This window comes from Archocentrus centrarchus, chromosome 18 (assembly GCF_007364275.1).
Source record: "Archocentrus centrarchus isolate MPI-CPG fArcCen1 chromosome 18, fArcCen1, whole genome shotgun sequence".
Taxonomy (NCBI): domain Eukaryota; kingdom Metazoa; phylum Chordata; class Actinopteri; order Cichliformes; family Cichlidae; genus Archocentrus; species Archocentrus centrarchus.
Genome location: NC_044363.1, coordinates 17,112,641 through 17,127,644, shown reverse-complemented (window position 1 = coordinate 17,127,644; position 15,004 = coordinate 17,112,641). Strand labels below are relative to the sequence as shown.

Genomic DNA, 15,004 nt, shown 5'->3' with positions numbered 1-15,004 from the left:
TGGTACTATGAGGTCTTTGAGATAAGATGGTGCCTGATTATTCAAGACCTTGTATGTGAGGAGAAGAATTTTAAATTCTATTCTAGATTTAACAGGGAGCCAATGACGAGAAGCCAATATGGGAGAAATCTGCTCTCTCTTTCTAGTCCCTGTCAGTACTCTAGCTGCAGCATTTTGGATCAGCTGAAGGCTTTTCAGGAAGCTTTTAGGACAGCCTGATAATAATGAATTACAATAATCCAGCCTAGAAGTAATAAATGCATGAATGAGCTTTTCAGCATCACTCTGAGAAAGGATGTTTCTAATTTTAGAAATATTGCGCAAATGCAAAAAAGCCAAATATGTAGCGGTCCTACATATTTGTTTAATATGTGCATTGAAGGACATATCCTGGTCAAAAATGACTCCAAGATTTCTCACAGTGTTACTGGAGGCCAAAGTAATGCCATCCAGAGTAAGTATCTGGTTAGACACCATGTTTCTAAGATTTGTGGGGCCGAGAACAAGAATTTCAGTTTTGTCTGAATTTAGAAGCAGGAAATTAGAGGTCATCCAGGCCTTAATATCTTTAAGACATTCCTGCAGTTTAACTAATTGATGTGTGTCATCTGGCTTCATTGATAGGTAAAGCTGAGTATCATCTGCATAACAATGAAAATTGATGCAGTGCTTTCTAATAATACTGCCTAAGGGAAGCATGTATAATGTAAATGAAATTGGTCCTAGCACAGAACCCTGTGGAACTCCATAATTAACCTTAGTGTGTGAAGAAGACTCCCCATTTACATGAACAAATTGGAGTCTATGAGATAAATATGATTCAAACCACTGCAGTGCAGTACCTTTAATACCTATAGCAAGCTCTAATCTCTGTAATAAAATGTTATGGTCAACAGTATCAAAAGCTGCACTGAGGTCCAACAGGACAAGAACAGAGACGAGTCCACTGTCAGAGGCTGTAAGAAGATCATTTGTAACCTTCACTAATGCTGTTTCTGTACTGTGATGAATTCTGAAACCTGACTGAAACTCTTCAAATAAACCGTTCCTCTGCAGATGATCAGTTAGCTGTTTTACAACTACTCTTTCAAGAATCTTTGAGAGAAAAGGAAGGTTGGAGATTGGCCTATAATTAGCTAAGACAGCTGGGTCAAGTGATGGCTTTTTAAGCAGAGGTTTAATTACAGCCACCTTGAAGGTCTGTGGTACATAGCCAACTAATAAAGACTGATTGATCATTTTTAAGATTGAAGCATCAATAATTGGAAAGACTTCTTTGAACAGTCTAGTAGGAATGGGATCTAACAAACATGTTGCTGGTTTGGAGGAAGTAACTATTGAAGTTAACTCTGAAAGATCAACTGGAGCAAAAGAGTCTAAACAAATACCAGCAGTGCTGAAAGCAGCCGAACATGAAGAATAATCTTTGAGATGGTTATGAATAATTTTTTCTCTAATGTCTAAAATTTTATTTGTAAAGAAATCCATGAAGTCACTACTAGTTAACGTGAAAGGAATACTCGGCTCTACAGAGCTCTGACTCTTTGTCAGCCTGGCTACAGTGCTGAAACAAACCTGGGGTTGTTCTTATTTTCTTCAATTAATGATGAATAGTAAGATGTCCTAGCTTTACGGAGGGCTTTTTTATAGAGCAACAAACTCTTTTTCCAGGCTAAATGAGCATCTTCTAATTTAGTGAGACGCCATTCCCTCTCCAGCTTTCGGGTTATCTGCTTTAAGCTGTGCGTTTGTGAATTATACCACGGAGTCAGGCACTTCTGATTTGAAGCTTTCCTTTTCAGAGGAGCCACAGTATCCAAAGTCGTACGCAGTGAGGATGTAAAACTATTGAGGAGATAATCGACCTCACTGGGAGCAGAGTTTAGGTAGCTGCTCTGCACTGTGTTGGCACTGAAGAGCATAATAATGAAGGAATTAGATCCTTAAACTTAGTTACAGCACTTTCAGAAAGACTTCTACTGTAATAAAACTTATTCCGCACTGCTGTGTAATCCATTAAAGTAAATGTAAATGTTACTAAGAAATGGTCAGACAGGAGGGGGCTTTCAGGGAATACATGTACTGTTAGGTCTTCAGTTTCTATGCCATATGTCGGGACAAGATGACATATGGCACATGGGTGGGTGGGCTCCTTTACATTTTGAGAGAAGCCAACTGAATCTAACAATAGATTAACTGCAGTGTTTAGGCTGTCATTTTCAGCAGCTACATGGATGTTAAAATCACCCACTATAATTATTTTATCTGAACTGAGCACTAAATCAGATAAAAAGTCTGAGAAATCAGACAGAAACTCTGAGTAAGGACCAGGTGGACGATAGATAATAACAAATAAATCAGGTTTTTGAAATTTCCCAATTAGGATGGAAAAGACTAAGAGTCAGGCTTTCAAAAAAATTAAAACTTTGTCTGGGTCTGATTAATTAATAAGCTGGTATGGACAATTGCTGCTACTCCTCCTCCTCGACCTGTGCTTTGAGCATTCTGACAGTTACTGTGACTCGGGGGTGCTGATTCATTTAAACTAACATATTCATCCTGCTGTAACCAGGTTTCTGTAAGGCAGAATAAATCAATATATTGATCAATTATTAAATCATTTACTAACAGGGACTTGGAAGAAAGAGACTTAATGATTAGTAATTCACATTTAATTGATTTATTCTTTGGTGCAGTTGAGGAAGCTGTATTATTTATTGTTTTGAATTTTTATGCTTAAATATTTTTTGCTGATTTTATGTTTTTAGGTTTGTAGAACAACTTTATTGTAGCACATGCTGTAACATGAAGTGTTGCTGACTGGTATCCATGTTTCACTCAGTGAGAAATGGAAAAAAAATAAGTTGACACTACATAAATTTTAAAAAAATATAGGCTGGGGAATTTTATGAATATGAATGCAAAATTTGAATAAATTACATACTAAATATATATGACACTATAGTTAACAGAACAAGAGTTGGTGAAATCTATTTAGTCAGTAGCATAAAGAAAGGGTGTGATGCGCTCTATGTTAAAACTGAAACAAATTCCCCTTTCCTGACAAAAAGAAATAAAAAATATTGAAACATTTATAAGGACAGTGAAATGCAGCTTAATATTTTTTTCCCTATGAATCATGATGTTTTTTGTGTTATATAGTTACTTATTATCTTTATCTCTGTGCTGCAGTACCAACTGTTAACCTGCAGTGCTTGGTTTGTTTCATCCAGCTCAAACCCAGAAAACCAGTTAGACAGGTAGAAAAAGTAAGGGATACAGCGAGTCAAAGCACGAGAACAGAAGCAAACGATTCACTGAAGAGACGTTTAATCTGAATATATTTCTGACACAGCATGGAAGGTAAGTTATCTTTTAATAGACAACTACTCAAAATTATGCTTTTTGTCATTCTATTAATCAAAATTCTAATTTGAACGTTGGTGCTTTAACCCTTAATAATCTTGCCAATGCAAACAAGATTTGTGGGTTATTCAGGCTTCTTTTGGTGACACATGGCTCACACTGTAGTACTACACTAAGGTAGTTCATGCTTTTCTTTTAATATCTCAAGACCAACTTTACATTTGATTGTATTTGTAACTGTTTTATTCAGGGTTCTACAGGTGACACAATCATAAGCCATTTCTCCTGACTGACACTGATTAATGATTAGCTGAAAAAGTTTTGACAGTGTGCAGATAAGCAGGGATTTTTTTCACCTTATACAGAAGAGCTGTCTTTAATGCTTGTAGATTGATGTTAAGCAATGATGGCAGGTCTGTGAGATTTACACTTCATTGTGAGCAATGACATGAATCTCTCCTTCTTCACTGGGATTTATTAACTGATATGCCAGAAATCAGTATATTTCACATGTTGTAGTATTTTATATACATAAAACCTACAATACTAATCACTTCAAAGTTTTCTCTTTGTGTGTGTGTGTGTGTGTGTGTGTGTGTGTGCGCGCGCATCATAATAAGCATAATAAGTAACTAGGACAATGAATAATGTAATTGCATTCTCAGGGGGATGATGAAATGAAAATAAGTCCAATTAAACTCAAAATGATTGGGATTTATAACAAATATTTTTTAAAAAACAAATAGATGTTAATACTATGTTATATGTTATATATATCTTTACCCTACTTGCCCATGTTACCATTCACCAACTACTTTCACCAACTACTATCATTAATTCTTGATCTGAAAAAACAAAAAAAGCAAACAAACAACAAAACCGAGCATGATGCTTCACCACTTGAGGCAAGAACAGTATTGTTTGGTTCTGCTTAGTGTTCAGATCAGACATGTCAGGAAGCAGATAGGGAGTTAATCTGGCTTACAGATAATTCTAAACCTAATAATAACTGATTATTCACTAATACAATGTTTACCAAATGCTTCTTTTGTAAATAAAGTCTTGTATCAAGAAATATTAGAAAAATACTAATGACGCTTTTGTGTACCTAATTGCACCCACTACATAAACACACTCATTTAATGTCATTTTTCTCTTCCAGTAACAAACACAAGGCGGATCGTCCTACTGGGAAAAACTGGAACTGGGAAAAGCAGTCTGGCTAATACCATATTTGGAGAAGCTACATTCCAAATTAGAAGTTTCAATGACTCAAATGAATCTTTTTCTCAAAGCAAAACCAAGACTGTTGATGGAAAAAGTCTAACTTTGATCGATACTCCTGGTTTCTTTGACCCAAGCAGGTCTGGGATCTTGAAGCGTGAGATACTGAGGTGTATCGCAGAGTGCGCTCCGGGACCTCATGCTTTTCTCATTGTTCTCAAAGTAGAGAAATTCACAGAGCACGAGAAGGCCGTCATCACACAATTATGTAAGCATTTCTCAGAAGATGTCTTTAAATATGCTGCAGTTGTCTTTACTCGTGGTGACCAGCTCCTTGAAGGAATGAAGATCGAGGACTTTGTTACTCAAAGTGAAGACCTGACTGATCTGGTGAAGAAGTGCGGGAACCGGTGCCACGTCATTGACAATAAATACTGGAAGAACAATCAGGAAGATGACTATAGAAACAACAAGTTCCAGGTGGCAGCGCTGCTCAATAGCATAGAAAAAATAGTGACTGAAAACAGTGGAGGCTACTACACCAATGAAATGATCCAAAGAGTGGAGAAAGAAATTCAAAAAGAGGAAAAGTGCATTAGAAAGTTATCAGAAAATCTGTCACAGGAAGAGATCAGAAAGCAGGCTAAAAGTAACATCATTAAGAAACAGGTGGAAAAAGAACAAAAAGCACATCTTAAATATTTTGTGGGTTTAGCAGTCTTTGCAGGAGTACTTGCAACTATCTCAGCTTTGTTGAAATCAAATAAAAGCTGGGAAGGTATTAATGCACTGTCTTCTGTAGTGGAACAAATCCCAGAGAAAATCCCAGAGATGATCCCAATTCAACCTAAACCAGTCCCAGTTCCACTCCCAGTACCTTGTGAATATGAAGTTGTAATGGGTTTTGAGGCCATCTGGAATAAACTTCATGCTTTGTATGAGAGAACATTCGATCCATGGAATCTGTTTGAGTAATGCACAGGGATGCACAGCTAAAACAATAAAACAGATGAATCACCAGACGTTGTGCTTATAAATTTATATATATATATATATATATATATATATATATATGATTATGTAAGCCTTATATAATCATACTTAAGTACTGAGCAACAAAAAACACCTTTTTTAATTAAACAGCTTTCTTTTTTTTTCTGTTTACTGTTTACAATTCCAATAAAAAAATTACCCTTTTGTCTGTCTCTGCTGGTTGGTTCCCCTCATTCTTCTATGCCAAAATGCTTTGTGTACTCCTCTAAGTATTGATAACATTTTATTTCACATGCATCAATCTGTGGCCTCACTATTACTCACCAAAGCACAGCATTTATTAACTGCAGCCTTTGCCAGTTGTCACAAGCAGAGAGGCGGTGTACACCAGGGACAGGGCTAAGACAAACAGCTGTTTGTGGTTACTGCCAATTTACCCAATTTTGAATCACCAGTTATCCTGGACTATGGGGACAAGCAGGAGTACCTGGAGAGAACTTTTAAACTTCACACAGAAGGACTCCAATTGCCCACAGGATTTGATCCACTCACTTTGCCGAGAGGTGACAGGGCTACCCACCGGCTTCAACCTTTGAGGAAAAGTACAATCACAGGGGAAAATATGCTATTAGTGGTTTGCAAATAAATTTATATGGTTTCATAAAATAGTAACTATTGTTATTTGACCACACCTCAAACTCGAGGCTGTGATTGTTTAAGTCGTTGTACTTGTACAGTTGGCAAATAGTTTTGCCTTACCCAGAAACAACTTACTCCACCCTAAAAACAGAATGCAAACATTCAACCGTCACTCTCCCACTGTGACCTAGAATCTTCCATCATTATGATTGTTATGTTTCACACTTTTGAAGTTTTTAGCACAAATAATATGATACTAATCCAATAATACTGTTTTTTTTTTCTTTTTTCATAAGCAATTTTTTTGCATCAAAATCATGGAACATGTCAGAGTTTAAACCACAATGTACCTTTTTATACCTATATATCTCGATCTATAGATAGATCGGTAGATGATAATTATTATTATTATCACATCTGCTTGAAACAATTTTACATGTGATTTTGATTTTCATCCCTGATACCACTTATACATTACACAAAATAGTCAACACAGGTTAATTTCATCATCAGCTTTGACATATAAAATGTGGACATTTATACTGTGATATGCTGTGGGTTTGCAAGGGTTTGTATTAACATATTTTCCGACTATACTGGAGCACGCTAAGGTGTTACTCATTGTTTTGTTTAGATGCAGTGTCAACCAACAAGTCAGACCGGTGGCAAACGAAAGTACAGCCAAACTGCAGCAGGTGGAAAAACACGCAGCAAGGAGATCGTGAGGTCCCGGTGACTGCTGTGATTTCTTTTCGACAACATGGACGGTCAGTCGTGTTTACTTCATAATACAAGAGAAAAAATAGGTAATTAAATTAAATGTTTGTTTGTTTGTTTGTTTTTTGACAAACTCTGGATTGTTAAATTATGATTAAAATAATGACAATGATAATGACTCAGTCCATTGCTAAAAATATCCGACAGAGCAAATTTGTCACCTGGAGCACCGGGATGTTTGTTGGCTTGAGGGTTATCGGCAAACAGATTTAGGCCCGTGAAGAATCCACGCACGCAGCGCGAAAATCTCAGTGGCAGGCTGTGCTCTCTCCATATCTCTCTCTCTCTCTCTCTCTCTCTCTCTCTCTCACACACACACACTGTGTGCAGTCTCCATGACGAGCAACGATGCATGTTAATAACGCACGAAACTGCGGGCAAGGCACCCACAACCCCCCCCCCCCACACACACACACACACACACACACACACAAAAGAGAAGAAAAACAGACCAGATTGAAAGGAAGGATGGAGAAAGGAGCGAAAGAATGAAAAGACATGTCAAAGCTGAAAATTAATATGCGTTTAAAAAAAAAAACCTGACTGTATTTCGTACAGGGAGTACAGGGAAACAACTGTATGTTGTACACATCTGAATCTGCAGCCATTGCTGTATTCCTTGTGGATTTTCACTGGAAATGCAGAATTTTATTTCCTTTTATTTGTTTTTAAATGTCTTCATGGCCTCGCCCCATCATATCTGTCAGATCTGCTCCACCTGTACGTTCCTTCACGTTCACTCAGGTCAGCTGATCTGGCCCTGCTGGCTGTCCCAAAGACAAAGAGGAAGTCCAGAGGTGACCGCGCTTTTTCAGTTGCTGCCTCAAAACTGTGGAACGATCTTCCCTTCCACATTAGGCAGGCTGACTCACTCTCTGCATTAAGTCCTCTCTTAAAACACATTTCTTTTTGCTGGCTTTTAACTCAGTTTGAGATGTTGGTTTTCTTTGTTTATTTTCTTAGCTGTGGTTTTTATTTATTTAATTGTTTCCTTATCTTATGTCTGTGTTTTGCTTGTTTGTTCTTAGTTGTGCACAGCACTTTGGCCAACTGCATTTGATTTTAAAGTGCTTTATAAATAAAGCTGAGTTGAGTTGAGAATTCATGATTAAAAATGCATTTTTATATCATGAACTTAACACATGAGGATAATTTTCCATTTCTTCAAATTTTGTGCAGTCATGGTTACAGGTGCTCTGCTCCTTTCTACACTAGGGTTACAAAGTGTGATTCCCTTTTTAATTAAACATTAATTTGATTAATAACAAGATTTCCTTTTTTCCAAGACTCACAACAATAAAACTGTAATGAGTTATTTTGGTTATATGTATTTAATCGCTGCAAAACGAGCAATCTGGATTTTGAATGAACAAAGTAGCAGACTTAGTGCTTCAGCCTCTCCTGTCAACATGTATTTGGGTCTTTCACTTAATTTATGTTTATAATGATGGTGTATCTAAACTACACTCACTGCTTTGAGAGAACTGATTTATCAGCAATCTAAATTATGATAATCAATGAATTAGTTGCAAAAATGAGTGCTGAGCATAGACCTGATCCTCACCATGTTTGCTAATTGATTTGTCTGAGCCATTTTTTTTTTTTTTAATTACACATGGCAAAGACTTATTGTTGGACTTGTTTAGTCCAGATTGAAATATCTCAACAGCTATTGGATGAACTGACACAATATTCAGTACCATAAATCCATGTGCCTCTTGGGATAAATTATAATAACTTTGATGATTTAATTTGTTTTTCCTGAAGCTGTGATCAGATCAAAAGAACAATCTGGTTTGTATCCTATACTTAAGAAACCTTTATGAGCAGTTCTGGTGTCGTTTCCACCCTCTTCTCTGTCCACAAACAGCCATTGTAAAAATCACTAATGAACTCCTCATGGCAGCTGATTCTGGACTGATAACCATTCTCATCCTTCTTGATCTGACCTTTGACAGAGCATCTTATAACATCCTCCTCAACAGACTAGCCTCTGCTGGAACCATAGAGGCCTTGGGCGTTCCCCAAGGATCTGTCCTAGGGCCTCTCCTGTTTATCATCTGTCTACCACCTGTTGCTCATATTTAATTAATATACATTTTCATTGTTATGCTGATGACACCTGGGTCTGCCTGTCCACCAAACCAAATCTCCTCTCTCCCACCCACCTCCCTCTGTGTTTGCCTTCAGGAAATCAACTCCTGGTTCTCCATTTTCTCAGACTGCACAGATTCTCGTCACTGCCACTAAATCCACTTAGTCAAGAAGAAGAAGAATAAACAGCCTTTATTTTCCCACAGAGGGGAAATTTGGGTGTAACAGCAGCCGCAGTTATTATAAATATAAATAAAGATATAATAATTCACACTATTAAGAAAAGAATATATATAAAATCAACAAACAATATTAACCTTAATACTACTAATAATAATAACACTATATACAATGTACATGATGTGCCTGTGTGTTGAACCTTAACAGGCCGGACTATTTACAGTATATTATATATTATCCTACATTGTGTAGGTTATTGTGGTTTTTGTTGGGAGCAGTGATGGTTATAAAGTCTTACAGCTGCTGGGAGGAAGGACCTACGGTAACGCTCCTTTGTGCATTTAGGATGCAGCAGTCTGTCACTGAAGGAGCTCTCCAGCTCAGCAACAGTTTTATGCATGGGATGGGAGACCTTGTCCATCAGTGATGTTATTTTTGTCAGAGTCCTTCTGTCTCCCACCACCTGCACTGAGTTGAGAGGACATCCTAGGACAGAGCTGGCTTTCCTGATGAGCTTGTCTATCCTCTTCCTCTCAGCTGTAGACAAGCTGCTGCTCCAACATACTGCTGCATAGAAGATGGCTGATGCCACCACAGAGTCATAGAAGGTCTTCAGGAGTGTCCCCTGCACTCCAAAAGACCTCAGCCTTCTCAGCAGGTAGAGTCTGCTCTGACCCTTCCTGTAGAGCGCATCAGTGTTATGAGTCCAGTCCAGTTTATTGTTTAGGTGAACACCCAGGTACTTATAAGAGTCCACTATCTCAATGTCCACTCCCTGGATGTTCACCGGTGTCCGTGTGGTGGGTCTGCGCCTGCGGAAATCCACCACCAGCTCCTTGGTTTTAGCGGCGTTGATCAGGAGGTGGTTCCGCTGGCACCAGTCCACAAAGTCCTGAGTCCACTGTCTGTACTCTGAGTCATCCTCACCTGTGATGAGGCCAACTATGGCAGAGTCGTCAGAGAACTTCTGCAGATGGCAGCGTGGGGAGTTGATGGAGAAGTCTGCAGTGTAGAGGGTGAAGAGGAACGGTGCCAGCACAGTTCCCTGTGGGGCCCCCGTACTGCAGACCAGCCTGTCAGAGACACAGCCCTGTGTCCTCACGTACTGTGGGCGGTCAGTGAGGTAGTCCAGTATCCACTCGGAGATGTGGTGGTCCACTCCTGCCAGTTCCAGCTTGTCTCTCAGAAGTCCTGGCTGGATGGTGTTAAAAGCACTGGAGAAATCAAAGAACATGATCCTCACAGTGCTTCCAGGCTTCTCCAGGTGGGTCAGCGCTCGGTGCAGGAGGTAGATGATGGCGTCATCCACCCCGATGCCAGGCCGGTAGGCGAACTGCAGCGGGTCCAACGAAGACGACCCCATGAGGCGTAGCTGGTTGAGGACCAGCCTCTCGAGGGTCTTCATTAGATGCGATGTCAGGGCGACCGGCCTGTAGCTGCTAAGATCCTTTGGATGTTTGGTCTTTGGTACCGGTACCACACAGGAGGTCTTCCACAGTTGTGGTACTTTCCCCAGCTTCAAGCTCAGGTTGAACATGTATCCCATGATGCCACACAGCTGATCTGCGCAGCACCTCAGGAGCCTGGAGCTGATGCCGTCTGGACCAGCAGCCTTTCGCACCTTGATCTTACGTAGCTCCTTCCTCACATGATGAGTTGAGAGGGACAAGATGGAGGTGGGGGATGGGGGTTGTGAGATGGAGTCCTCAGAAGTGAAGGGGGGGGGGGATGGCTGAGAGCTGAGAGGTGTGAGGTCCCAAGAAGAAGAAAGGTTGGCAGTCATTAAAGATGGTGGGGCTGACAGCAGGGGTGACTGGGCTGGGGGAGGGGTGGGTGGCTGGTCAAACCTGTTAAAGAACTGGTTCAGGTTGTTAACCCACTCTAAGTCTCCCACAACCCTAGGGCTTGGTTTGTGGCCTGAAATTGAGTTCAAACTCCTCCAAACCCCACTGATGTTGCTCTGCTGTAGCTGGTCCTCCATCTTCTTCCTGTAGATGTTTTTTCCATCCCTGATTTTCCTTCTCAGATCCTTCTGCACGGCTCTCAGCTCCTCCTTATTTCCTGATCTAAAGGCTCTCTTCTTCTCCTTCAGGAGAGCCTTTATTTCAGAGTTGATCCAGGGTTTGTTGTTTGAAAAACACCGTACCCTCCTGGTGGGCACAGTGTTTTCCACGCAGAAATTGATGTAATCAGTGATGCAGTCCGTGATGCTGTCGATGTCCTCCCCATGAGGGGCACAAAGCTCTTCCCACACAGTGGAGCTAAAGCAGTCTCTCAGAGCTTCTTCAGTCTCCTCAGACCATTTCTTCACTGTGTGTGTCACAACTGGTTCTCTGTGTACCAAGGGTTTGTACACAGGCTGGAGATGAACCAGGTTGTGATCTGAGCCCCCCAGGGGAGGCAGAGGTGATGAGCTGTATGCCTCCTTGATGTTGGCATACAGTAGATCCAGTGTGTTGGTATTCCTGGTGTGGCAGGTGACATACTGGGTGAAGGTGGGGAGAGTGGAGGACAGGGAGACGTGGTTAAAGTCCCCTGAGATCAGAAAGAGGGCCTGTGGGTGCTGTGTTTGGAGTCTGCTGGTAGTAGCATGGAGGACATCGCAGGCTGCAGCAGCGTTAGCAGAGGGCGGCACATACACAGTTATCACAATAACATGTGAAAACTCCCGAGGAAGATAGTACGGTCTCATACCAACAGCGAGCAGTTCAATGTCCTTACTGCAGAGCGTCTCTTTGATGGTTAGATGTCTGGAGTTGCACCATCTATCGTTTACAAACACAGCCAGACCCCCGCCCCTCTTCTTACCACTCTCCTTGGTTCTGTCGGCACGGATCAAATGAAAGCCGTCCATGTTTATGTGTGAGTCCGGGGTTAGCTCGGTTAGCCACGTCTCCGTCAGGCACATGAGGCTGCTCTCCCGGTAGCTCCTTTGATGTCGCGTTAGCGCCGCCAGCTCGTCCACTTTGTTGGGAAGAGATCTCACGTTTCCCATGATGATGGACGGGATGACGGGCCTGTACCTTCTCCCCTGGCAACGACGACCTATGCCCGCACGTCTCCCGCGTCTCTTCCTTCTCAGTTCGCGGGGAATATCGAGTCGTTCTGCAGGAGTAGGCACAGCGGAGCTCCCGATGGAGATCAGCTGGTCCCGAGAGTAAACAATAGGAGCGTGGCCACTCTCGCAGTCTCCAAACATAAACACCATAAAAAGGGTAAATAAAAACAAAGTTTTCCAGAAAAAAGTCTGCTCCCTCATGAGGAAAAAGAGCAGAAGATACAGAAACACAAAAACACATCTAATACTAAACAAAATGAGAAAAAACACAGAATTAGTGCGGAGCTGCTGAAACTGGCTGCCTGCTCGCGCGGCGCCGGAAGATGACTCTCAGGTTAAACACCTGGGTCAGCAATGTCACTCAGTCCTCATACTTCTGGATAACATTAATCATCTCTGCCCATCTCTCACAACCAACAGTGCTGCCATTCTCATTGAGGCCTTCGTTACACTAATTACTTTAACTTCAATCTGCTTCTCAAGTCCATCCATAAATTTCAACTGGTCCACAACTCTCTCCCTTAACTCATCTGACCTTCAGGATTTAAAATGACCTTCAGAAATTGTAATGGTTCCCAGTTAAATATTGCATTAATTTAAAGATTCTGCTTCTCACCTTTAAGGATCTGCAGAAACTCTGCACTACCTATTTAAGCATTAAGAATGCAGCAATAATAGCAGGTAATTTTATGAAAATTTATATTTACTCTAAAAAACTAAATTATAATGAGATTATTGAGCAGTCCAAAGAATGAAATAAATAAATTAATAAGAACAAGAAAACTTGAAAATGACAGTTCACTTCATTTACACAAAGTATTTCTTGTCTTACAGCTTTAATTTCAAGGAGGATTGTGCTACTTGGAAAAACTGGCGTTGGGAAAAGCAGCCTGGCTAACACTATAATGGGAGAGGATGTCTTCAGTGTATGCCATTCATCCATTTCTGAAAGAAGTCTGTCTCGTTTAGAAACTAAGTGTGTAAATGGGAGAAACATCAGTTTGATCGACACTTGTAGTGTTTTTGACACGTGCACATCTGGGACATTACTCAGGGATGAGATAGTGAGGTGTATCACGATGTGTGCTCCTGGACCTCATGCCTTTCTCATTGTCCTCAAAGTGGAGAAATTTACGCAGCAGGAGCAAGATGTAATCAAAAAAATATGGCAGTATTTCTCTGAGGATGCTATGAAATATGCTGCAGTCATCTTCACTCATGGTGACCAGCTCCCAGAGGGCATGAAAATCGAGGACTTTGTCAGTCAGAACAACGAGCTCAAAAATCTGGTGGCGAAGTGTGGAGGCCGATGCCATGTCATTGATAATAAATACTGGAAAAACAACGAAGAAAATGACTACAGGAGCAATCAGTTCCAAGTGGCAGAGATACTCAGGACAGTAGACAAAATAACTGAGGCAAACAATGGAAGCTGCTACACCAATGAGATGCTTCAGAAAATAAACAGTGAAATGCAGGTGGAGGAAGAGCACATTCGACAGTCATCAGCAAACATGTCACAGGAAGAGATTAGAGACAAGGCTAAAACATTACTGGTAAACAAGTTACTAATTATATTTGCAGGTACGGCAACAGGAGTATTGTTAGGAGCCTTTCTTGGTGTGGCAAAGATGGTCACATCAACTGTCATAAATCTAAATGAGCATTCAGGTGTTAACGAACTAGTCTCAACAACCAGCGGGAGAGCAACACTTGCACTGGCTGCTCAAAATGGGTTAGTACAGGGAGGTCGGTTAGGATATGCCGCAGCTGAAGAAGCAGGAAGTCCACAAGAAGCAATACAGAAAGCTGCTAAGGCTGTACTGGACCACGCTGCTAAATAGGATGATGGCAAAAACAGAGTGTAGACAGTAAAAAGAGCAAGCAGCAAGTTGTTGTTTTTATGTAAATGTAGACAGTGGTGGTGGAAGAACTATTCAGATTTTTATTCAAGGAAAATTAGTAGTTGCCAAACACTGACAGCAGTTTGCTACAAATAAATATAAGCACTATAATAATTTACCAGAACTGGAGGTACTCTTCAAGAATAATGTACTTTATACTATTTATAGGTACTGATGCATGAATGTGCCTCCCTAATGAACCTGAATTTTGTTTTATTTGGAAGTACAATTATAAACACAGGTGTAAAAAAAGTGAACAATATATTTGTTGGTATTCATGTCTTAATCATTTCTGTCAGCTGTGATCCTATAAAATGCCCAATTACTATAAATTTACATACATACATACATACATATATATATATATATATATATATATATATATATATATATATATATATATATATATATATATATATATATATATATATATATATATATATATATCGTTAGGGAGGCACATATCTATTTGCGACATCATCAAAATGTAATTTTCACAGAGAAGTGAAATTATTAAAACATTCTTAGACCACCATATATGAACCTGTGTGAATGGGTCGATTTATACCTGATGATATCAAACTGTAATTCAATGAAAAAGCCACATGTTACATGTAAATGCATATATCTCTTTTAGTAGTGCTTATGACAATGAAAACTACTGATGATAGGATTTAATCGTTTCTTCAGTTAAACAATAATAATTCCACCTTGTAGTTATACCAGGCAGTGATTTGGTATCTGATGATTTATATTACGTGTAATGTTT

The 15,004-nt window shown here is 40.0% G+C and overlaps 2 protein-coding genes across 3 annotated transcripts; both read left to right on the top strand.

Annotated features, from left to right (window-relative positions):
* Window positions 1-3,271: 3,271 nt before the first annotated feature.
* LOC115797533 (GTPase IMAP family member 7-like) lies at window positions 3,272-5,615 on the top strand. Its single transcript, XM_030754127.1, has 2 exons — window positions 3,272-3,363; window positions 4,529-5,615. The coding sequence occupies exons 1-2, from the start codon at window positions 3,357-3,359 to the stop codon at window positions 5,563-5,565; spliced, it is 1,044 nt and encodes a 347-aa protein (XP_030609987.1). The 5' UTR covers window positions 3,272-3,356; the 3' UTR covers window positions 5,566-5,615.
* Window positions 5,616-6,918: 1,303 nt separating this feature from the next.
* On the top strand, window positions 6,919-14,431 carry LOC115797534 (GTPase IMAP family member 7-like). 2 transcript variants are annotated; one of them, XM_030754130.1, is made up of 2 exons: window positions 6,919-6,989; window positions 13,166-14,431. In XM_030754130.1, exons 1-2 carry the CDS (start codon window positions 6,983-6,985, stop codon window positions 14,173-14,175), a joined length of 1,017 nt encoding a protein of 338 aa, XP_030609990.1. In that variant the 5' UTR covers window positions 6,919-6,982; the 3' UTR covers window positions 14,176-14,431. The 2 variants fall into 2 exon arrangements, with proteins under 2 accessions (XP_030609990.1, XP_030609989.1); XM_030754129.1 differs by having other exon boundaries at window positions 6,920-7,028.
* The last annotated feature ends 573 nt before the right edge of the window (window positions 14,432-15,004 follow it).

Excerpts from the sequence above, each read along its gene's own strand:
- LOC115797534 (XM_030754129.1), top strand. The coding sequence starts at position 6,983 with ATGGACGGTCAGTCGTGTTTACTTCATAATACAAGAGAAAAAATAG. Across the intron at positions 7,029-13,165 it reads TAATACAAGAGAAAAAATAG|CTTTAATTTCAAGGAGGATT; the intron begins GTAATTAAATTA and ends CTTGTCTTACAG.